This window comes from Sinocyclocheilus rhinocerous, unplaced genomic scaffold (assembly GCF_001515625.1).
Source record: "Sinocyclocheilus rhinocerous isolate Xijiao unplaced genomic scaffold, SAMN03320098_v1.1 scaffold241, whole genome shotgun sequence".
Lineage (NCBI taxonomy): Eukaryota > Metazoa > Chordata > Actinopteri > Cypriniformes > Cyprinidae > Sinocyclocheilus > Sinocyclocheilus rhinocerous.
The window spans coordinates 2,332,938-2,358,081 of NW_015659312.1; the positions used below are offsets into that span (position 1 = coordinate 2,332,938).

General features: G+C 38.6%; 1 protein-coding gene and 1 pseudogene across 3 annotated transcripts in view; one reads left to right on the top strand and one right to left on the bottom strand.

Moving 5' to 3' along the window:
* The first annotated feature begins 647 nt into the window (after positions 1-647).
* Positions 648-5,762, top strand: LOC107723388 (E3 ubiquitin-protein ligase MYLIP-B-like; annotated as a pseudogene).
* Positions 5,763-12,551: 6,789 nt separating this feature from the next.
* Positions 12,552-25,144, bottom strand: part of atxn1b (ataxin 1b) — a 14,938-nt gene continuing 2,345 nt past the window's right edge. The window contains exons 3-5 of one of the 3 annotated variants that reach the window (XM_016532135.1): positions 19,083-20,161; positions 15,069-16,084; positions 12,552-14,956 (exon numbers count right to left, since the gene is read on the bottom strand). In XM_016532135.1, the coding sequence (XP_016387621.1) occupies positions 14,366-14,956; positions 15,069-16,084; positions 19,083-19,953 (2,478 nt within the window). In that variant the 5' untranslated portion in view covers positions 19,954-20,161 and the 3' untranslated portion in view covers positions 12,552-14,365. Of the gene's footprint in view, positions 14,957-15,068; positions 16,085-16,851; positions 17,955-18,066; positions 20,162-23,648; positions 23,946-25,144 lie in introns of those variants that run through there. The other 2 variants (XM_016532134.1, XM_016532133.1) reach the window with 2 other exon arrangements.

Genomic DNA, 25,144 nt, shown 5'->3' on the forward strand with positions numbered 1-25,144 from the left:
AACCTACCAATCTCCACCCCCTAGATGTGGATCCAACCACGCCCCCTGGATCTTGTGTTCTGCAGTGAGGGGCTAAAGTGACTGAAGAGTTGTTCAGCGATTCTCTAATCTAATTCATTTTGGCGAATCGGTTCATTATACAGTTCGTTTCAATGAACCGGTTAAAAAAAAACACTGTAGTTTTACTATACTAACTATAGTTTTGCTTTACACACTATAGTACAGACTATCACATATACAGGAGCTGCCTGAATCACGTTTATGTTGCCATATTCACTTGTTATTGGTGTTCAGATTTTTAAAATGTGTCGGTGCTGCTATGCCATTCTTTATGCTATGTGACATGTCACTCAGGATTCTGTGTGTAGCCTAGCCTAGTTAAATATTCAAGATTTAAAATTCAATCGTTTTATGTAAATTAGCACTAAGACCTGTAGAGAAACGCAATTTCGTTTCTCCTTGTACATAAATGGTCGAATGTCGACGAATATTATTTGACTTGAGTGTGGAACAAACGCTTTGCGAATCAATTCGATCGAATCATTTAAAAGAACCTGTTCAAAAGAATGATTCGCGAATCGGACATCAGATAACGTAGAGGCGGATCTTTGAGTTAGAGCAGGGCCTCATAAATCTGCTCTCGCTGGTTTTCCAATGAGGTGTGAGCCAGTGAAGGGACCTTCTCTCCGCTGTCCTGAACTGTGTGTGAAACAATAACTGCATTCACCATGTTATGCCACATAACTCGTCCGGACTCGGTGGTTCTGGAAGTGGAGGTGGACCCAAAAGCAAACGGAGAGGACATTCTCAATAAGGTGAGTGTCGGGAATTTACGTTTCAAGTTTAGGTTTTTAAAGTTATCTAAGCCTTTCTTAATTATCACATGCTCATTAGCATCATATACAAGATAGCAAATGTAATGTATCATCTTGAATGTCATGACAATTACTGTATAGAACACAAATGTTTGGCAATTTTCATCTATATAGTTTAAAAAAGAATGAATTTTATTATTTTAAATAATTCATTTTTATATTAGACTTATTTTAACGAATTATTTTAACTAATTAATTGGCAACATTTGTGATTTTCTACAGCAGATGTAAGAACTTATTGTTTTTTGTATAATTATTTATGCATCAGCAATTTACTTTGAAAGCAGGTGTTCTCATACCATATAACCACTTCAAAAGTCCCTCTTATGTAATATGTCTGGTCTTTCTAAAGGAGGCGGGGTGCTAAAGTCCCAGCATTCTTCAGATGTTAGACTTATTTTAACGAATTATTTAAACTAATTAATTGGCAACATTTGTGATTTTCTACAGCAGATGTAAGAACTTCTTGTTTTTTGTATAATTATTTATGCATCAGCAATTTACTTTGAAAGCAGGTGTTCTCATACCATATAACCACTTCAAAAGTCCCTCTTATGTAATATGTCTGGTCTTTCTAAAGGAGGAGGGGTGCTAAAGTCCCAGCATTCTTCAGATGAAAGCACACATACTTATGCATCCAAAAAATGACCATTTAATGTTTTTGTATTTAATCCACAGATATGTCGGAAAATGGGAATCATAGAGGTAGATTATTTTGGGCTTCAGTTCACCGGTACAAAAGGAGAGATTTTATGGATGAATCTCAGAAAAAGGATTTCTCAACAAGTGGACTGCATGTCTCCTTGCAGACTGAGGCTGCGAGTGAAGTTCTTTGTTGAGCCACATCTAATCCTGCAAGAGCAAACCAGGTGAAACTACCAAAGTGAATATAAGTGGTCATATTTTACATTAGTGCTCATAGTTTGTGCATAATTGTGCACAAAACATAGTTTTTCCATTATTGAAAAAAAAAAACAGGATCTGTCTGTTGCTGCAGAGTCTTTGAGGTTTTACAATTTTTGCTCACTTTGGAGAACTTGAGGCATACGGATAACAGTTCTGTTTTTCTTTTTTTCTCCTGTTCGCAAACAGGAAGCAGCTGCCTATAGTGCTTAAAGTGACAGTATAATTTAAAAATCCATGTGTTCTGTTGTTTTTTGTTCTTACCTTTGATCCACATCTCCATGTATCTATTCATAATGTCTTTCTTTTGCCTCTGTGGCAGTTACCTGTGTTCATGATTGCTCTTGAAACTGGCACTCTTTCAGTGGAGTGCCTCATATAGGCCTGCTGAGGTAAATCATATTCCTCTGGAGGCTTTTTTAAGGGACATCTGTGTATGCATGCTCAAATCTTTATAAATGTTCCCTAAAGTTCAAGAAAAGTAAGCATTTTTGTGGGATGCTCTGGAATACAATGGTAGTACAGTGAGTTCCCAACTAGAGTCTAGTGGAGCTGTTTGGTCACGTCTGATGAGGGCTGTTGGTGGGGGTGGGGAAGTGTCAGTATGTCTGATTCTGAGTTGAAACGCACTGTAATGTGATTCTCCCTGTTGCATAATCTTATACAATAGCGGGACAAAATCCAGCTTACTCTCCGTCAGCCTTTGTTAGTCTTTAAATGCATGATTATGCCAAGAGATTACTTATTGTAATGCAGACTGTGAACTTTATTGTTTTATGTTAAAATGCATATTGGCTAATAGGCTACTTGTCTTTATGTGATGCAATACTAATCATAGTAAATACGTCAGTTGGCAATAGGTTTGATCTGCATTATTTAAAAGTTTATAAATGTATTATACTATTTCTTCCCTGTTCTCACATGTACAAGTGATTTATGTCAAGTTATAGAAATATGTTCCAGAAGTCACAAGTCTGCTTCTGTTACTAAAGTTCACTGGGTTTAGGCTGCGGAGTAAACTTGGCTTCAAGCCAGCTCATTTTTTTAGATTATATCAGTGGGCTGACAGTGCATTAAGGTTTTTGAGAGATACAATTACATAATGATGATTTTTTTTTTTAAACACAAAATTATTCACATTATTATCTGTCTATATTCCATACACTACATCATCCATTTACCATATGAAAACAATTTAGGAAAATAATAAACACTGGTGTGTAAGTATATAGAACTGATTAATGTGCTTCTTGTTCCTTAATGAGTAGACTTCACGTCTTGTTATGAAATATGGATTTATTAAGTGTTTCCATGTATTCCCTGTTGCTTTGCAGACATTTGTTTCTGATGCATGTGAAAGAAGAGCTTTTCAAAGGAAGCTTGCGATTGGACGCAGAGCAGGCGATCGAGCTCTGTGCACTACTGGCTCAGGCGGAGTTTGGAGATTACAACCATAACACAGCCAACTACTGCTACTCCCAGATATACAGTCAAGACCCCAGCCATGATACCATCAACAAGTAAGTACACTGGAAAGTGTATACAGTATTCTCAGTCAGAATAACATCTGTTCTTCCTCCAAATAAAACTAAAGTAATTCTTCCTCTGAATGCTGTATAGAAATAAAGTGATTGAGACAGTTTTGTGGAAGAACTGTGGCGTCTTTTGTGTTTTTATCGTATTTTGTTGAGGCATAAGTCACTGGAGGGTGTTAGTCAGGCTTCAGCAGAATATCAAGCCCTGCAGCTGGTTTCCTCCCTCAACTACTATGGCACTCCGCACGTGACTCTGAGGGACAGGAGCTGCTCATCGGGGTCGGACCAGAGGGCCTGTTTGTCTGCAAAACAGATTTCACCCCTATTGAAAGGTGCATATATATGACAACAAAATAAGAAACACTGTTAAACACCGGGTCATTCAGAGATTTAAAATAAATGTGTCTATAACATCTCACCTTTATTTTTTCTTTCAGAATCATTTACCCAGTCATTCAAATGGCCACTCAGTCTGGAAGGAATGTGTATGTGACCATTACAAAAGACAGTGGGGACAGCGAGGTTCTTCTTTTTAAGTTCATCAGTCCCAGTGCTGCCAATGGACTATATCGTGCTATCACGGAAATCCATGCCTTCTACAGGTGAATATTGTTATGACTCTACCGAACGTACTTTAGTAAAGGGATTTTTTAAAAGAGAAAAAGCATTTGCTTTTAAGCATTTGCTACTGTTCAACCAGGGCTGTTATAGTTTTGAATTTTTAATTGTTTTATTTCTGTTTTATTTTAAATCTGTCTGACTTTAGTTTTTTTTGTTGGTTTTCACTGTCATGGTTAGTTTTTTTAAGTTTATTGAAGTTTTGTTTTATTTAGCATATTTTTATTTTAAAAGTAAAAATAAACAAAACTGTTTTAATTTAATTTTCAATTTTCATTATCTCGATGTAAAGATTAGCAGATTTTCTAGTTTGTGTATATTCACAACACCTGCAATACAGAAACTTTATGGGCTCCATTAGTGATCAATACATTAAAAATATAAACATATAAACCATAGAGCAATTTAAAACTATTTCATACCCATTTTTAATTTCACACAATTTGAACTTAACTCTTCAGGTGTGACACTGTAATGAGCACAGTAAAGATGCAATATAGCCGTGACTTCAAGGGTCATCTGGCTTCCCTCTTCCTCAACGAAAGCATTGACCTTGGTAAAAGGTACATCTTTGACATCCAGCGCACATCCAAAGAAGTATATGACTGTGCGCGTCGAACCCTATTCAAAGCAGGAATGGCTGTGACCGGATGTGGTAGCCCAAGAGACGGTTGCAGTCACTCTCCCCTGAGACAGACAAAAGCTGAAAGGGAGGAGCGGATGTGTGGCGGCTGCAGAGAAACTTGCTTACTGAAGGAGAAGCTCCAAAGGCTACAAGAGGCCCTGACTTGCACTCTGTGCTGCGTACAGGAGATCAATGCTGCGTTCTGTCCTTGTGGACACATGTTCTGCTGCTATAACTGTGCCGGCCAACTTCAGGTGATTGTGGCATAATTACTACAAGATTAGTGCCATTTAGAACTATAAAAAATACATATATGTATATGACTTAGAATTATAAACAATATATACTGTAAGTACCAAGTCCAATTCTATCCATGCAGGCTGTGTTAATCATAATCTAACACAATAAAGTCTAAAAATTAGTCATAATCATAATTTTTTATATATATATATATTTTATATTTTAATTTTATTTTTAATATATACACGCACACATATGTATACAAAAACATATTATGTGTGTATATATTATATATAATATTTATTACTATATATTTATATACTATATTACATATAATATTTTGTTATATTATGGTATTTTCTTGTGAAAAAACGTTCAACTCATTCAACATTGATGACAAATAAAATAAAGTGATTTTTTTCTCATGCTTAGCAATCATCTAAATTGACCAGTTAAGTTAATGATGTAAGAGAACTTACACTCTTAGGTTTACATAACCTCTGGTTACCCTCATAACATATTTCTCGACATGTGCTGTCAACCATTAGCGGCTGAAGATCTTGATAATCAGACATTTCTCATTACGCAGCAGTCCTGTGACCTTTTGAATTTCACCCTCTGACATCACAGAAGTGTTCTATCACTTCAGCGGTGCATGACTGTATAGTTAAAGCTGGCACATCGCCTAACTGCATAATTAACATGAACAATAAAGAAAAAAATTTCGAAGTTTAGATGAGAAGAATATGTTTGTGTGTTAGCATTCATGATATTTTCCCTTCTTTCCTCTCTTATCAGTGTTGTCCAGTGTGCCGGTCAGATGTGTACCGTGTTCAGCATGTCTATTTACCCACCTGTGCCATTCTACTTGGCCTGGCAGAGGCAAAAACGACCACCTTCAGTGTGCCCAGAGGAACTGCCGTCTCAGTGGATTGTGGCGATAAAGAAAATACCTGCCAGATGTAGGATGATAACATTTGCTCACATGGACACCATTGGCCACAGACTATTTAAAAAATATAGAAGAAATATTATGATAAAATATACAGTGGTTCTTAAGTGTGAGCTGATATGCACAGAGTGAGGCCAGCTATCCAGAAGTAGGCCTACCTCAAAAAAACAATTGCTACTGTTAATTATACTGTTAGTTTTCACAGTATGCACATTACATACTAAGTAACGCTTAACTGTAATTAAATTTTTCCTGATAACAGAGAAAAGACCCTAAAATATTCAGTTCCAGATAAGACTAAAGCCCCATTCACACCAAGAACGATAACTATAAAGATAACTATAAAGATAACGATATTAGCGTCCACACCAGCGAACGATATCGTCTGTTTATTCTAAGCGCACATTCATCTGCCGTCGAATCTGTAAATGGTCTACATTTATTTGTGTACACTGACAATAACAACAAACATTGTGCCTTTTAAAATAAACAAAACAACCAGGGTGGGCTTTCTGCCATCTCGGTCTCCGTGAACTTCTTTCTGAAACACGTCACAAAAATTAACCGAAACTCAGAACCAATGAACCAATACTTGACACACAGACGTGAGAAATATGTCTATAAAAAACGTCGAAAACAAATATTCTGTGATTATGTAATCCATATGAAACTAAAGCGAGATAGTCTTTCCCGTCTGAGCTCATTATGTGCAGCCATACCTGCGCGCAAACACCCTCATCACCAAAAAAAAAGATAATCAAATTTAATCTACTTTTCATCGTTTTTGGAAGAAGACCTGCTATGAGGAATAAGCTAGAATTTACCTAATTTATTCTTACTTACATTAGTTAACGTGTTATTTTTATAAAAACTCATTTTACTAGTTGGGCTTTAAACTATCTTGCCAAACTAAACTGTGTGAAATATGAAATATGTAGGGAACTTTTTATCACAGGCTAAATGTCGTACAAAACGAGTATGTAAATTTTTTGCTATCATATAACAAAAATGAGATATAATGCTGTGAATAATGTGAATGTTTACACTGCAGCATGATGAATGTTACAGTCTAGGAATGTTTAGATCAGTGTTTACTGATCTACTATCAGATGTCGATGTTTATAATGTGCTTAAGCAATAATAATTTATTCAGATATTTTGCAGAGTAATTCTATTTGTTAACCAAAGAAGGTTACATTTAAAAAAATGTTTATTACAGTTGTTTTAAAGCTAAAAGGCTAAACTATTCCATGTTTGACTCAAATTAAAATAAGATTTTCATTTCTATTGTCTATGCATCAAGGTTTATAGGGATTTTAAAATGTAATTAACGATTCAAGTAATTAAGTTACTTATTGAGTAATTAAATTACTTTTCAGACAGAGTAATTAGAAAAGTACTTTAAATACAATGTTGATGATGTAATTAGTAATTAATTACTTTTTGAAGTAACTTATCCAACACTGATTAGGACACACAAGTAAATACAAATGTAGTAGATAACACTCCACATCAACTTTATTCTATATCTTAAAGGATTTTTAAAGGTGTATTTTATATTTGTCTCTGTGTGTATACAGTTTTATCTTACAAATATTTTAGAAAATACATTAAATTATATGAAAAGGGTTTCTTTCTAGTGCTACTGCAGTATTCATAAAATATGTCCTCTTTCATATTGACATGCATTTCATCCATATTTTGTTATGAAATAAAGAGCATTTACATACATTTTAATACCTGCCTGGTATTTTTTATTTATTCATTTATTTTTTTTTTTAATCAATTTTAGGATGTTAAATCCCCAGTATTACATCTTTCCATGTGCACTTTTGGTCATACAAACTATAACACTATACACACAAACTCTTTTTCACTTGATCCACCCATATTTAGCTGTATTATATTTTTGTAAATATGCAAATTATATTTAAACGTTTGAATAAGCAAATCTTGATGACTTCCAGTCTTTAAACCTTACTGTATAGTACAGAGTCACATTTTAAAGTTCTGAGATGCACGTTTTGCACATATAACTCTACCAATATACTGTACGTGTAACTACTGATATGCTATATGTGTTACAGTACTGATATGTACCCAGTGTCTGATCTGTCAAAAGTGAATTGATGGCAAAGGTTATACCTAGTATAACGCTATGATAATTCTGAGGAGGCTAAGCAAGTACAGTAAAGTACAGATAACTATAAAGATATAAAAGATAAAGATAACTATAAAAATATAGCTGCAAGCAGCAAAAAGGGGCCAAAGATTATAATTATCAAGGAACTTTGCTGCCGTACCATGGGTGCAGCAGGCGCAATGATATTACGCAGCGCCTGAAAATAGGCTAACTTCCATCAACATAACCAACGTGACCACCTGCTTGCACAGGGAGCGTGCTGGGGACTATTTTCAGGCGCTGCGTAATATCATTGAGCCTGCTGCACCCATGGTATGGCAGCAAAGTTCCTTGATTATTACGCCGGAATAAGAGTATAGTTCCTAGCCATATCGGCAACTTTTCATTTTCCGTCAGTCTTGGTACACGATGTAACTACAGAAGAGTCAAGTTTTAAATAGTAAAAATATAGAAATTCTTTGATAATTTTTGAGCGAGATGCTAACGGTCTAATCAGATTCAATGATCTATGCTAAGCTACAGCTAAAAGTGCTACCGCCAGACCCGGAGATCGGCTGAATGGATTCGAAAACGGTAAAACTCAACTGTTTAACTCTAGGGGAGCTGGAAAATGAGCCTATTTTCAAAAATAGTGGAGTGTTCCTTTAAGTTAAATGTGACAGTGTCAATCTTTTAACATATCACACCACACACTTTATTGTCATCTATGTTTCCATGAAGAACCTTTAGCATCCATGGAAACTCTTCAATGCGCAAAAGGTTCTTTAAATTATAAAATGTTCATGACCCTAATAAAAAAATGATTCTCTTAGGCTGATGATACACGGGGCAACTTTTTGAGCAATGTTGCTGTCAACGGGCAACCAGGTGAGACACAGGGCCCACAACCGATCTAAAGTATCCAGATAGAAATTTGTTACCCATTCACAACGTGAAAGTGCCCAAGCAACATTGCTCAAAAAAAGTTGCCCCGTGTATCATCAGCCTTAAGAGTGGCTCACTGAATATTCTTTAGGGAAACCATATATGGTATTCCAATGGTATCACAGCAAAAAACAAACAACAAAAAAACATCTGACCATTTTATTTCTAAGAGTGCGTGTGGAATATATGAGGAAGTATACAGCATATATGCAGCATATGTGAGGATATATGAGGAATTATACAGCTTGTGTAGTCAGAATGTCAGTGTCTCAGGAGGCTTTTGTAAAGGGGTCAAGCACAACCTTGTCTTTGCCATTGAATAATTCGAAGCATCTGTATGTAGCCGTACAGTCAATTTTAGGGTTATCATCTCAAATAAAATCCCAGTTCATCAAAGGAAATAGGCAACTAAAATTGGCACAGTATTTTATTAGAGTGATTATACAGATACAATAGATTTGTACTATATAGGAATTCACTGAACTGGACATATTTGCCAAAAGCCGAGTCCAATGTTCCTTACCATTTCACAAAAATCAAAACAGCTACAAAAACTTGCAAGCACCACCAAAGAAATTATCACTGACTTCACTGAACAGTCTTGGATGCTCTGTTCACATAAACACGCCACAGTTAGAAAAGTTGAGGTTGACTTCTGTCTTAATTGCTTTTTGTCAGTTTGTAGAAAAGGAGCTTGTCAAAGAATGAGAAAAATATCACAGGTACAACGAATCACACAAATATAGTAATTTACATTGAATATATCAGAAAATGAGAAATTAGTTATGTGCTTTTTTTTCTTTTTTAAAGATAAGTTTCACTCCGGCGATTGAGGTTTAACGGGAGGTAAAACATCTAGAACTTCCTGTACAAAAAACAAACAAAAACCAATGAGATCAGTGACTGTACGTTATAGGTCAATTTCTAGACGTCAAGCTTGGTCTTCCAACCCAAAATGAGGCCTTGTGGTATTGCTAGAGCTAATGCTGGCTATGGACCATTGAGGCATATGCGTACAGCAAATTCTGACTGTCTTTGGATATTTTAATCCAAATTTGCTCATAAATTTGCTCAAATTTGTACATACAACAGAAAGTTGTATTTTCCCATATGAATGCATTTTCAATAGCAAGCACTAGAGCTACATTCACAACATGACTCATCATGCTAGTTAAAGTTAGCCGCCTTTGAACATTGGGTGCATGTACAATGATGGGATGTAGAGGGCGCAATAGTCAGCCAGTGACTTCCCATGAGTCATAGCACTGGAGCTAAAATGATCACCAGCTAATTTTTTTGTAACTGAGCATTTTTGCAAAAAGTAACACAGGAACAGAAACAGTCGGGCCAGTTTCTCAACCTGAGAATGCAGTTTGACTATAAATCGCTATAATGCTTTTATGCCTTCAAGTGGTTGATAGCCTTCTTTTTAAAAAGAAACAAAAAAACGTTTTTTGATGCAGACGATAATAAATCGCTGTTGTTAGGTTAAAACAGAATAGCACACACTGGATAAAAGAACGTTCGTTGCCACCAGTGTTGAAACCTGACTGTCTTCAATGAAGTTATCCACACAGTGCACAAACACACTGAGGTTTACATGTACATAGCTACACAGGAAAAAAGAGAGAGAGAAAAGAGAGAGAACAATGATAAATATGAAACAAACAACAATCCAGAAACACTTACACTTTTGTAATGGTTTTTAGTCTATTGTCATAGCACTGAATTTTCTACTGCCTTACCAATATCACCATTACAATAGACTGTATTAAACATATTGTAGCTGTGTGGCTACTAATCAACAATCCCTTTCAGTTCTCTTTCATTGTCCCCTCTCTTTAAAAGTGCATAAAATCCAAATCCAAATTGGACTGAATGTGCAATCAAGCATTACTTCTACAATATGAGGTCTATTGAGATTCCATCTGAAGCCGAGTCCAATGTTCCTTACCATTTCACAAAAATCAAAACAGCTACAAAAACTTGCAAGCACCACCAAAGAAATTATCACTGACTTCACTGAACAGTCTTGGATGCTCTGTTCACATAAACACGCCACAGTTAGAAAAGTTGAGGTTGACTTCTGTCTTAATTGCTTTTTGTCAGTTTGTAGAAAAGGAGCTTGTCAAAGAATGAGAAAAATATCACAGGTACAACGAATCACACAAATATAGTAATTTACATTGAATATATCAGAAAATGAGAAATTAGTTATGTGCTTTTTTTTCTTTTTTAAAGATAAGTTTCACTCCGGCGATTGAGGTTTAACGGGAGGTAAAACATCTAGAACTTCCTGTACAAAAAACAAACAAAAACCAATGAGATCAGTGACTGTACGTTATAGGTCAATTTCTAGACGTCAAGCTTGGTCTTCCAACCCAAAATGAGGCCTTGTGGTATTGCTAGAGCTAATGCTGGCTATGGACCATTGAGGCATATGCATACATCAAATTCTGACCGTCTTTGGATATATATAATATTAAAAAAAGCCATATTGTTGATGCCCAACCTTGTACATACTACAGAAAATTGTATTTTCCCATATGAATACATTTTCAATAACAAGCACGTGAGTTACATTCGCAACATGTCATCATGCTAGTTAAAGGTTAGCCTTCTTTGTACATTGGGTGCATGTACAGTGATGGGCTGTAGAGGGCGCAATAGTCAGCCAGTGACTTCCCATGAGTCATAGCACTGGAGCTAAAACGAACACCAGCTCAGTTTTTGTAACTTTGAGCGTTTTTGCAAAAAAAAGTAATACAGGAACAGAAACAGTCAGGCCAGTTTCTCAACCTGAGAATGCAGTAGAACTATAAATCACTATAATGCTTTTATGCCTTCAAGTGGTTGATAGCCTTCTTTTTAAAAAGAAACAAAAAAACGTTTTTTGATGCAGACGATAATAAATCGCTGTTGTTAGGTTAAAACAGAATAGCACACACTGGATAAAAGAACGTTCGTTGCCACCAGTGTTGAAACCTGACTGTCTTCAATGAAGTTATCCACACAGTGCACAAACACACTGAGGTTTACATGAACATAGCTACACAGGAAAATAAAGAGAGAGAGAAAAGAGAGAGAACAATGATAAATATGAAACAAACAACAATCCAGAAACACTTACACTTTTGTAATGGTTTTTAGTCTATTGTCATAGCACTGAATTTTCTACTGCCTTACCAATATCACCATTACAATAGACTGTATTAAACATATTGTAGCTGTGTGGCTACTAATCAACAATCCCTTTCAGTTCTCTTTCATTGTCCCCTCTCTTTAAAAGTGCATAAAATCCAAATCCAAATTGGACTGAATGTGCAATCAAGCATTACTTCTACAATATGAGGTCTATTGAGATTCCATCTGAATATAACCCTAGACACAACAATACCTTTTTCAAGTCAGTCAACAAACTGACTTAAGTGTAAAACTCTCACTCATGACCGCACATACAAAAATGTATAGTTTCTAGGTGACCTACAGAGCTGACAATATGACGTGTTAACTATAAGACTCCATACATACACTCGGCTTTACTCTTTAAAACGTCTACTTGTGCAAATAGCAAAATTCTTAAATGTATTCAAAGATTTTTTTCTGAATTTATAACAGCACTCATATGTATTAAACAGTCAGTTGAGTTAGATAAGAATTATTTTGTGACTGTTTCACACAAAATACATCTGAAGATAGTTCCATAAGGCTTTTGTTTATGGAATAGACCAATTATATTTTTCATTAAAAAAAAAACGTTTATGGATTATTACCTTATCTGTAATTTTTCATTGCAGTGTACTAAATTAATTCCTTTAAATTTGTTTAACATGACCAGCACAGCAAAGATAAAGATAAAATAGATCATGTGGATATTAAAATCTAAAAATAGTGACATTCATTTTGTTTTTGTTTTTTCTATGCAGAGAAGTTAAAAGTCTGACCATGACATGTTTAGGCCATTAACAGCATACTGCTAAGTGTGGAGAAATCAACATTTTAAAAAAGACCCACAGTGGATGACATACTTTAGTCTGAGCAGTAGCTATATATTATTTTGATGCAAACAAAAATTAGGCTGTGAGAGACTGAAGTATAGTCCATTCAGAAAGTCTTAGGTCAATGTTAGCAATCCATTTTTGGCCGCTGGAAATTTAGATTTTCGGTGACCGAGAAGATTGTACACAGCATATTGTCCACCTTTGACCCACTGATTCTTACTATTTAAATGATCATATCTGGATAAATTTGATTAACTTTATTAGATGCTAAATTTCCTATATAAACAAGTTTCGATACAAAAAGGCCAATTCTGTCTGAGAAACCTGTGAAACGTGGCTTGTTTTGAACAACGAGGATGCTGCGTAGATTTAGTTGTATGGTAATTAAATTGTGTCTTTAATGAAGAATTTATTATTGCAGCTGGACTGATTAAGACCCACAATACTTAAAATAGTGTAAAGAAGACATCATTATTGAAAAATACTAAATGCGAAGTGCTTTGCATGTAAAATGGGTAGTAATGCACAAAATGACTAACAGCACTCAAAATGGTCTGTTGCTGTAGTAACAAAACAGAGGTGGGAATGTTTCCATCCATTCATTCAACTTCCCCTAACCTTTCTTTAAAGTGCTAATTCTGACTTGAATGGAGACTTCTCTACATAGCCACTCTGACAATGTGAAGATTCCTCCAACGCTTACTCACTCAAAACTGAGATCACAGATCCGATCAGGCAATCTGAGTGGGTTAACTGGTAAATGCACACATGAGGTATGTGAAAGCTCAGTATTGCATATCTACAAGACTATCAGCAATTGAATTAACAAATAATGATAAATCATTTAAAATTCATTGTTGTATCTTGATGTCAGATTCAAAGTAGTCACTCGAGCAAAGCCTGTCACTTTCATATGACATTATGTAAGCAAGGGATTATTGGGGGCAGTAACAAGTGGAAGGTTGCTTCTGTTAAGAAAATCATGCTCACACAATTTACGGAAATCACTCGTAATCATAGTCACACAAATGACAAAATGTCTTACTGTTTCCATCAATCCATGTAACAGTCCTTATCCAGTAAAAGCCCTGATTATGAATGAATTCAGTACACAGTAGACTAACAGACACTGAATGCTCAGCAAGCTGAGAAAAAAGTGGTCAGACCTTGCAACATACAACCCAAAACTGTCATGTCCAGCTGATTTAAAAGAAAGTCTAAGGATTAATATTACATGACTCAAATGATCACAGACATTTTTGTGTAAAATTATCTAATATTACAGTAACCATGAATTTGATAGGAAAGCAACAAAGTACCAAAAAGAAATCTGCTCTTCCTTGTCCCTCTTAGAGTACATGGCAGTGATGGGGAAAGTATTCTGAGTCTTTGTTATTGAAGCAAAAGCATTTTCTTGGACACCAAGCAAAAATAAACTTTATTTAGTTAATCATCATTATGTGATTTCTCAAATTAAGTAAGGCTAATTAATGTATATCTTGGTTAGAAACTGACTCCCCACCACTGCTCTATGGAGTTCTGAACAACCTCAGCATCCTGTGCTGGAGCGGCCCTCAATGCTGACCTTCAGGTGATGTGGGAGGAAGGAAAATTTGGGTAAAATCTGAGGGTCCTCTTGCGACCTCCACATTTCTCCCCTCTCTGGTGCAGACCATCTCCTCTTGCGGCTAGCTACTCTCTCAGCACTAAATGTGTATGTTTTCTCTACCTGGTTCTGGAGGTTCACCTGTGTCTGAGGATTTATGCCCCCATCCTCCAAGAGGGTCAACACATTTCTTGGGTTGGAAGTCTCAACCAGTGTTCTTGCACTATTTTTCACTCCTGATGTCATTTTGTGTCCTTTCTTAAGATCCTCCATTTGGGTTGGTCTTTCCTCACTTGGCCCATTGTTTTTGGCTGGTTTCAAAGTATTGTTTTGTTTCATCACAGAGTCTGAAAAATTATCTTTCTTTTGAATGCTATAATTTAGGCTTTTAAGGGTGAGAGAAATACAAACATCACCCACAGAGAGTTTAGCACAGGATAGTGCTAGCAACTGGGTGGTGCGGTCAGGACAGCAGGATGACCAACCTTGACCAAACACAAAGAAAGGGTATTCCACCAGAACCTCGACACAGACCTAAAACAGAACAAAACAAAAATAATGTTTGAGTTCAAATGGTTCATTCAGCTCTACTGAAGACTACTGCTAATATGATAAGTGAGCTTGGTTTAAAAAGAAACTGACTCACCTGGGCTTTGTTCTCTCCCACTGAGAACTGTATGATGACAGCATTGGGTGTGCAGCTGCACTCTATGCGCTCTACAGTGCTGGAGTCAATCTTCAGTTCTCCACTCACCTCCGCACTTTGCACAAAGTCCTCTGTCCGCAGATCCTCCACACGCTTTAGTTCGCCGTCTGCCAACTGAATGATAGAGCCCTTCATGAAGAATGGTGGTAGGCCCGCTGATGGTGATGATGGTGAGCTGTGAGGGCTTGTGGATGTTGGAGGTGTTACAGGAACTGGAGACCCCACTACACCGGCTGAAAGAACAGGCAGCTGTATTTGGGTTGGACTTGGCACAACACAGGAGGCATGACCTCCGTCAGAGACTGTGATGTCTTTACCATTGGGTAGGACTGAAGCTGCAGCTGCAGGTGGGGATGTATTAATAAAGGTCTGAGGCAGAGCTGTTGATGCATTGGCTACAGTGGGGATTACAGAACAGCGGGTGACCTCTGGTTCAGCAGTAGTTGGATTGATGTTAGTGGCACTCACCGGAACGAGCAAGGAGGGGTTGCCTGAGATCACCACGTGCTGTGGCACGTTGCTCTGATAACCAGTTACTGCTTGCTGGGGTCCACCAGAAGCACTGGTGATGTAGCCAATAATTGGGAGCTGTGTTGCAGAGTAAAGGCTGGTGGAGAGCTCTTGTTGAGGAGTGTTGTGAGGAGCCTGCAGGAGTGTGTGCGGGGAGATTGTGGAGGCAGGAGAAACTTGGCTGTCTGAGGAAGTAAGGGCAGACACTCTGGACATTGGTTTGCCCATGCAGATCCCTCCTCTCTCAGTAAGGTGCAAAGATGAGTGGTCCTTACCCAAGATACTTTGGAGCTCTGAGTTGTTGTTTGCTGCAAGGTGGCTACTGGATATCAACATCAGCGATGTCTGCAGTCCTGTTCTGTCATGAGTGCTGTAGTCTGCTGGGAACAGAACCTGAGCTTGGGTCTGGAGGCCCAGGTCGTGGTTTTGCTTGTGGCTCTGGTCGCCTTCTGACTGGCTAGAAATTACTCACAGAGAGTTTAGCACAGGATAGTGCTAGCAACTGGGTGGTGCGGTCAGGACAGCAGGATGACCAACCTTGACCAAACACAAAGAAAGGGTATTCCACCAGAACCTCGACACAGACCTAAAACAGAGAAAACCAAGAATAATATTTGAGTTCCAATGGTTCATTAAGCTCTACCGAAGATTACTGCTAATATGATAAGTGAGCTTGGTTTGAAAAGAAACTGACTCACCTGGGCTTTGTTCTCTCCCACTGAGAACTGTATGAATGATGACAGGGGTGTGCAGCTGCACTCTATGCGCTCTACAGTGCTGGAGTCAATCTTCAGTTCTCCACTCACCTCCGCACTTTGCACAAAGTCCTCTGTCCGCAGATCCTCCACACGCTTTAGTTCGCCGTCTGCCAACTGAATGATAGAGCCCTTCATGAAGAATGGTGGTAGGCCCGCTGATGGTGATGATGGTGAGCTGTGAGGGCTTGTGGATGTTGGAGGTGTTACAGGAACTGGAGATCCCACCACACTGGCTGAAAGAACTGGCAGCTGTATTTGGGTTGGACTTGGCACAACACAGGAGGCATGACCTCCGTCAGAGACTGTGATGTCTTTACCATTGGGTAGGACTGAAGCTGCAGCTGCAGGTGGGGATGTATTAATAAAGGTCTGAGGCAGAGCTGTTGATGCATTGGCTACAGTGGGGATTACCGAACAGCGGGTGACCTCTGGTTCTAGTCACACAAATGACAAAATGTCTTACTGTTTCCATCAATCCATGTAACAGTCCTTATCCAGTAAAAGCCCTGATTATGAATGAATTCAGTACACAGTAGACTAACAGACACTGAATGCTCAGCAAGCTGAGAAAAAAGTGGTCAGACCTTGCAACATACAACCCAAAACTGTCATGTCCAGCTGATTTAAAAGAAAGTCTAAGGATTAATATTACATGACTCAAATGATCACAGACATTTTTGTGTAAAATTATCTAATATTACAGTAACCATGAATTTGATAGGAAAGCAACAAAGTACCAAAAAGAAATCTGCTCTTCCTTGTCCCTCTTAGAGTACATGGCAGTGATGGGGAAAGTATTCTGAGTCTTTGTTATTGAAGCAAAAGCATTTTCTTGGACACCAAGCAAAAATAAATTTTATTCAGTTAATCAACATTATGTGATTTCTCAAATTAAGTAAGGCTAATTAATGTATATCTTGGTTAGAAACTGACTCCCCACCACTGCTCTATGGAGTTCTGAACAACCTCAGCATCCTGTGCTGGAGCGGCCCTCAATGCTGACCTTCAGGTGATGTGGGAGGAAGGAAAATTTGGGTAAAATCTGAGGGTCCTCTTGTGACCTCCACATTTCTCCCCTCTCTGGAGCAGACCATCTCCTCTTGCGGCTAACTGCTCTCTCGACACTAAATGTGCATGTCTTTTCTGCCTGGGTCTGGAGGTTCACCTGTGTCTGAGAAATTATTCCCCCATTCTCCAAGAGGGTCAACACATTTCTTGGGTTAGAAGTCTCAACCAGTGTTCCTGCAGTATTTTCCACTCCTGATGTCATTTTGTGTCCTTTCTTAAGATCCTCCATTTGGGTTGGTCTTTCCTCACTTGGCCCATTGTTTTTGGCTGGTTTCAAAGTATTGTTTTGTTTCATCACAGAGTCTGAAAAATTATCTTTCTTTTGAATGCTATAATTTAGGCTTTTAAGGGTGAGAGAAATACAAACATCACCCACAGAGAGTTTAGCACAGGATAGTGCTAGCAACTGGGTGGTGCGGTCAGGACAGCAGGATGACCAACCTTGACCAAACACAAAGAAAGGGTATTCCACCAGAACCTCGACACAGACCTAAAACAGAGAAAACCAAGAATAATATTTGAGTTCCAATGGTTCATTAAGCTCTACCGAAGATTACTGCTAATATGATAAGTGAGCTTGGTTTGAAAAGAAACTGACTCACCTGGGCTTTGTTCTCTCCCACTGAGAACTGTATGATGACAGCATTGGGTGTGCAGCTGCACTCTATGCGCTCTACAGTGCTGGAGTCAATCTTCAGTTCTCCACTCACCTCCGCACTTTGCACAAAGTCCTCTGTCCGCAGATCCTCCACACGCTTTAGTTCGCCGTCTGCCAACTGAATGATAGAGCCCTTCATGAAGAATGGTGGTAGGCCCGCTGATGGTGATGATGGTGAGCTGTGAGGGCTTGTGGATGTTGGAGGTGTTACAGGAACTGGAGATCCCACCACACTGGCTGAAAGAACTGGCAGCTGTATTTGGGTTGGACTTGGCATGACACAGGAGGCATGACCTCCATCAGAAACTGTGATGTCTTTACCATTGGGTAGGACTGAAGCTGCAGCTGCAGGTGGGGATGTATTAATAAAGGTCTGAGGCAGAGCTGTTGATGCATTGGCTACAGTGGGGATTACAGAACAGCGGGTGACCTCTGGTTCAGCAGTAGTTGGATTGATGTTAGTGGCACTCACCGGAACGAGCAAGGAGGGGTTGCCTGAGATCACCACGTGCTGTGGCACGTTGCTCTGATAACCAGTTACTGCTTGCTGGGGTCCACCAGAAGCACTGGTGATGTAGCCAATAATTGGGAGCTGTGTTGCAGAGTAAAGGCTGGTGGAGAGCTCTTGTTGAGGAGTGTTGTAAGGAGCCTGCAGGAGTGTGTGCGGGGAGATTGTGGAGGCAGGAGAAACTTGGCTGTCTGAGGAAGTAAGGGCAGACACTCTGGACATTGGTTTGCCCATGCAGATCCCTCCTCTCTCAGTAAGGTGCAAAGATGAGTGGTCCTTACCCAAGATACTTTGGAGCTCTGAGTTGTTGTTTGCTGCAAGGTGGCTACTGGATATCAACATCAGCGATGTCTGCAGTCCTGTTCTGTCATGAGTGCTGTAGTCTGCTGGGAACAGAACCTGAGCTTGGGTCTGGAGGCCCAGGTCGTGGTTTTGCTTGTGGCTCTGGTCGCCTTCTGACTGGCTAGAAATTACTCTGGCAGCACTGTGCTTGACCACTGCAATCTCTCCTAGTGTACCATTCTGCAGCTCTCTGTGATGGGAGTCCGGTTGCTTTGCAATGAAGCCATCTGTGTAGTGTAGAACCACTTGAGAGGGGGTAAGGGCCAGGGCATGAGGAGCAAGGACTGAATGTGGATGGATTTGAATGGGCAGTTGGGCAGAAGAGGAGGAAACGGTCAAACCCAAAGGCGCACTCTCTACCTGGATGCATTGACTGTGGGAAACATTTGGTATAGAAGAAATCACATGATGATTCTGTGAATCAATGCTGGATGCTTGGGAGATTACAGCTGTTGTGGCCAAGACCTCTTGTGGTGTCCTCCGTGGCTGTGTTGGACTAGTCGTGGACGGCACAATCTGTGAAGAGATATAACTTGTATAGGGCCCTATGAGCTGGAGATTGGGGGGAAGTTGTGTGTATTGGACGGAGCCTATAGTTTGAGGAAGGCTTGTGGCGAGAACCGCAGGATTGGATGTTAGCACGGTAGGCCCAGAAAAAACTCCCCTGTATGTGGAGCTATTGGAAGAGAATGAAAAGCCAGCAGATGTAGTAGTTGGAGGATATTCTGTCACCACAGTGAGAGCCTTATTTGATGGTGGGGGGCTGTCAGGCTCAGCACTGTTGCTCTGTGATGGGCCTGCATTGTTGGGGATGTGGGCCATGCTAGCCATTGTAGCAACGCTGGCAAGCCAAGCCAAATTCTCTCCACTCTGGCTGTCACTAACAGCAGCTGACACCAGCACCTGCTTCTCTTCCAGAGCTAAAATCTCCCGCTTTTTTGGCGGAAGGCACTCATTACAACGCTCCTGGTTAGACTTCATGGTCTTGGAGCTTTTCCCGAATTTTAACCCACTTGTCTTGATCAGGATATTTTAAAGTGCAAAGTAGAACTCAGTTGTTAAGATATTCATTGTTATATTACTTTGCTCCACTTTTACTATAGTCTTGCCCATTGTCAGGACTCTTGTCATGAAAGGATCCATGTGCTTCATGTGGAATCATTTCTCACTGATGGCTATTGGTCCGTACCTTCATCAGACAGACAGAAAACAAAAACAAACATTGAGAAAGTGCATCCTTTTTGCACTGCCTTTGATTCTATGAAACTAGCTCAAACCTATCTGCCTAAAAGTAGCATATTATGTGATTTTTTATCTTACAGTAACATCCTTTCAGTTATGAGGGCCAAGTAAAGAAATAATTTGTGACCATGGACCACAAAACCAGTCTTAAGTCGCTTGGGTATATTTTTAGCAATAGCCAAAAAAACATTGTATGGGTCAAAATTATAAATTTTTCTTTTATGCAAAAAATTATTAGGATATTAAGTAAAGATCATGTTCCATTAAGATATTTTGTAAATTTCCTACCGTAAATATATCAAAACTTAATTTTTGATTAGCAATATGCATTGCGAAGAACTTCATTTGGAAAAATTTAAAGGCGATTTTCTCAATATTTTGATTTTTTTCTTTCTGTTGATGTATACATCTCAATTACCCTAAAAAAAATTACCCTTATGACTGGTTTGTGGTCCAGGGTCACATTTGAAATGGAATATAATTGATTTTGTTTAGCAACTGGAAATTAATATTTACTATGCTAAAGGAAGGGGACAATTACCTCATGCTATTGCTAACCAAATCAAACCTTCACCTTTTCTACTGAACACTTTGACTTCCTTTTCCTTTCCAAGTATTAGCGTAAACCACAGTTTAGTGAAAAAACCTATGTTCAGTGAGTGAGACCATGTATAAATGTTAATGCATTTATGAATGATGTTCACGGTTTTATTCAAGTGATAAGTGATGGATCTCTAAGGGGCTACAATGAACACGACTCCATAATCAAATGTAAATCTAAATCGGCTTCATGCTTTAAAGGGGTCATATGATGCGATTTCAAGTTTTCCTTTCTCTTTGGAGTGTTACAAGCTGTTCGTGAATAGATAAGACCCCTAAAGTTGCAAAGACTAAAGTCTCAAACCCAAAGAGATATTCTTTATAAAAGTTAAGACTGGTCCACGCCCTCCTAAAACGCCTCATTTAAACACACCCCCACATGTCTACGTCACTGTGTGGGAAGATTTGCATAACACCGCCCAAATGTATACACAAAGAAAGAAGGCGTAACTTTGATTTTCGCTCTAGTATTGTTGCCGCCGCCATGTCGTGGAGGTGCTGTGTGTTTCGTTGTGAAAGCGAAACTACTTTGTTTGGAGGACTAATAATGTTTGCATATTCATACAGTCCATCTACATACATCAATGAGGATAAAGAGAGCACAGGATGAAAACTTAATATGCAGAAAGAGTGTGTGGACAGGAAAAAGATGAAGAGAAAGAGAGAACACTGGCTCTCCTGACCCACATTGAGCTCTGCCTGCAAGCGAACATAGTTATTGAGTTAGAGTGTAACAGTGGAGAAGAAAGAAAGAGAGAGAGCAAGAGAGAGTGAGGGAGGGGGAATAGAAGGGAGAGTTCCCTTCACCACAGTAGATCTGCACCAATCACTGCCCTACTTTCCCCTGCTACAGCTTACACCATACACAGCCATTAAATGCTTCAGTCTATTGTACACAAGAGCACAATACACACACGTACACATCAGCATATCCATTGGACTGATACGCGCTTATGCATATGTGATTTGGTGCAGAGTGCTCATGTATCAAAGAACAATAGAACTGTAGTGATCACATAGATCAGAGTCTTACACAGCTTTCAACGCACATAGCATAATAAAAGTATATTAAAACATTACATATAGATATAACTGCATTCCCATGTATCATTTCATGCATTTACAGGGGTCCATAACAAACATTTTTGTGATACATTATCAGATTCTAAAACTGGGTGAAAAACAAAATTTCACAATACAGGTAGACCAAATGGTTTACCATTAACCTAAAAACCAGAGGCTATGAAAATGCTTTAATGAGAGACTGAATCAGTGGAAATTAAGCTTAATCCTCCACTGAGGGTTTATAAGACTTCTGAATATAATATTTGCATGGGTTTTGTGTTTCTAAGATGTACTTCTGCCTTTGAAATACTTGAATGCAGAAGCTTGCTGATTCCTTATGGTAAAAAAATGTGTAACAGCTTAGAGGAGAACTTGGGAGGGAATGTTTGTGAGAAAGTTTCAAGAATGCCTAAATTTCACACATTATTTGTGTGTCTGTATGTGCATATTCGCTATTTCTCACTATTTGCCTGTCTATTTCCAGGGGGTTTCAATAAGCACTACTGAAATACACCAACAATTTAAAATAGCTAACTCAACCTACGCCTGCAAGACAATACATCCACATAAGACATAAAAGTGATGCTTCATGACTGTTCTCTTACTTCTTGTGACTGATTCAGTGCCACAAAGCTGTAGTTCATGTCAACAACAGATGGATTTTCTATCGAAATAACCTCAATAAGTCTTTCCATCGACTACTATTGTTGTTAAATTAAGCTTAACCCTATATTTAACCTTCAGAAACCATTCTTTTACAGCTTCAAGACATTGTTTAATTTTTTTAATAAATAATTGTAGGTGATTTCCGTTGTAGACACACACACACACACACACGTTCGCACACACGCTCACAGTGTGGTTGAGCCAAAGAGCCAGAAAGATTAACAACTTGCAGTATCCTTCTAGTTCTTTAACAGTAGATCTCATGCTCTGCAGGCCCTCCGCAGTTCAAATGTCATCAATGCATCATATTCATACCTATAAACCCACACAAAGACATTAACACACTACTAAAAGCAATACTAATGTAACATGTCTGAGTAACTGGCACAAAAACAAAGACTTCTGAATGAAAATACTCTCATTTCCTAATTTATCTGCAACACAAACAAAAATAACGTCACATAATTATTGCTATGTACTGTATGTAACACAAAGTTAATTCTGTGAACAGTGTGTTAATGCAAAATCCCCAGGAACGTATTACTAGCAGGGTGCTGTGACACCTTTTTCAATGATGTCATCTCAGAGATTACTGGACCATTGCCAATGATTGTGCATACAAATATAACTGCTCTGAAATTAAATGCTCATATTAACGTCTTTCCTCACAAAACACACCTATATACTCAAAGGATTTTCACTAATTTCCATTTAGCGCCTATAAGCAGCTCCTCTCTGCACTTAACGACCTTTTATATGGGTGCCTGTCCCTTTAAAAGGCAGTCTAGAGAGTCCTAAGCTAGACATGAATCCAAACAGAGCTGTTGCTGCCTTTACAATGACTAAAGCCTGTTTCTCTGCTCTCTCTCTCTCCCCTATAAGCAAAAGAGCACAGCATAAAGAATGACACTGAAACATTTGCACAGAATTGCAACTATTCCTGCAAAGCCTATTGGTTATTATTAATTATAATAATAAATGGATTTCTCAAATACATGCACATATTTCCTTCCCTTCATGGAATACGAGAATAATATAGTATGTGCAATAAGCATGTATGAATCAAAACCAAGCAAACATTTCATCTAAGGGTGATGTCTTACCTTTCTTTATAGGGGTGCATTTAATAACTCACTCTCTCTCTCTGCATTACGAGTATAACTCACTCTACCCACTAGCAAGCTGTCCTTTGTCCAGGTTTAGCTCTGCTATCAGGTCACACGCGCAATCCTCTGATTTATGTTTTCTTCCATGTCCAATGTTCCCCCCGCCTTCACTTTCCTCCACTTCCTTCGACAATTGCTCAGAGGGCTGAGGGTAAAAGGAAGTCCCCTCGTCTGCGTTGTTTTACTAGCCCTACTGTGTGAGAGCTACAGCGTATGTTATGCAAGGCAAACAGACTGCCAGCTCTCTCTCTCTTCTGCTCTTCACACATACACACACAGAGCTCTAGAGAACACAGCTCCTCCTCCCCCAGTCAGCCTCAGCAGCCTCATCAGGTATTCATTCAAAAAAAACACTCTATTTGGCAGGGCGCCCAGACTATGCACACACAGATTGAGAGAGAGGGAAAGAGAGGGAGGAGGAAAAATTGTGAGCGAGGAACCGAGCACACTAGAAGAAACACATAGCCTCACATAGACCACTGTACATTCGCGAGAAACACAAGCACCATGCAATTCATAATAAAGTCTTTGTGATGGGTTCTATGCATTTTCTCACTTTCTTTCTTCAACTAATTAGTTTCTCTCTGTGGAAAACAAATTTAGTGCCTCACCACCATTATGTGTGATGAGAGTAAGCATATTTGCATGGAGCTGTATAAGCCTGCCCTGGAATAAATCCAGATTTTTTCCTTAACGATTGTGTGTGATTACCGTTTGGTTATTTCTTTGGAAACCAATTACTGACGATTGAGAATTTAAAAAAAAAAAAAAAATTTTTATTCACAACTTTTTCGACTTGACCAACAAAATATTCAAAGGTTCCCCAATATATATTTCCTCTGGTATTTCTACTGTAATTATGACAAACATGCAATGCAAATACAGTCACTCGCTCCATCACACACGCTTGCATACAAAAGTGTTATCTTTGCTCACAACCTTGAGAAGATCTGAAAACACCCTATGTTTTTTTTAACATAAAAAAAGCTATCAGCAATATATAACCTCTAATATTAGCCTGGCGTCCTTTACTCTCTCTGAGCAGATCCCAGCACTGCACTGTAGGGATGGGCGTATCGATCCTAAGTATCGATATATCGATACTGACGCGAGTATCGAAAGTATCGATACTCAAACTAAAAATATCGATACTAAGGTGTGTTTTATTTACCAGTGATTTTGTTTATTTAAAATAATAATAATAATGCGTACAAATGCATTGAATTGGACGAATAACCTTTGTTCGCAAGTAATTGTAGGATAGAACTATTTTCCTGCTCATCTGAACACACGCAAATGTTGCAAGACAGAACCAATAAATCACAGAGAGCATTCACTCACTGCTGATAGTGCATTCAAACAGGGCTGCGTTTCCCAAAAGTATCATAACAAAGCATTCAAGCTTTTGGGAATGGCAACAATGCTTATCAGAG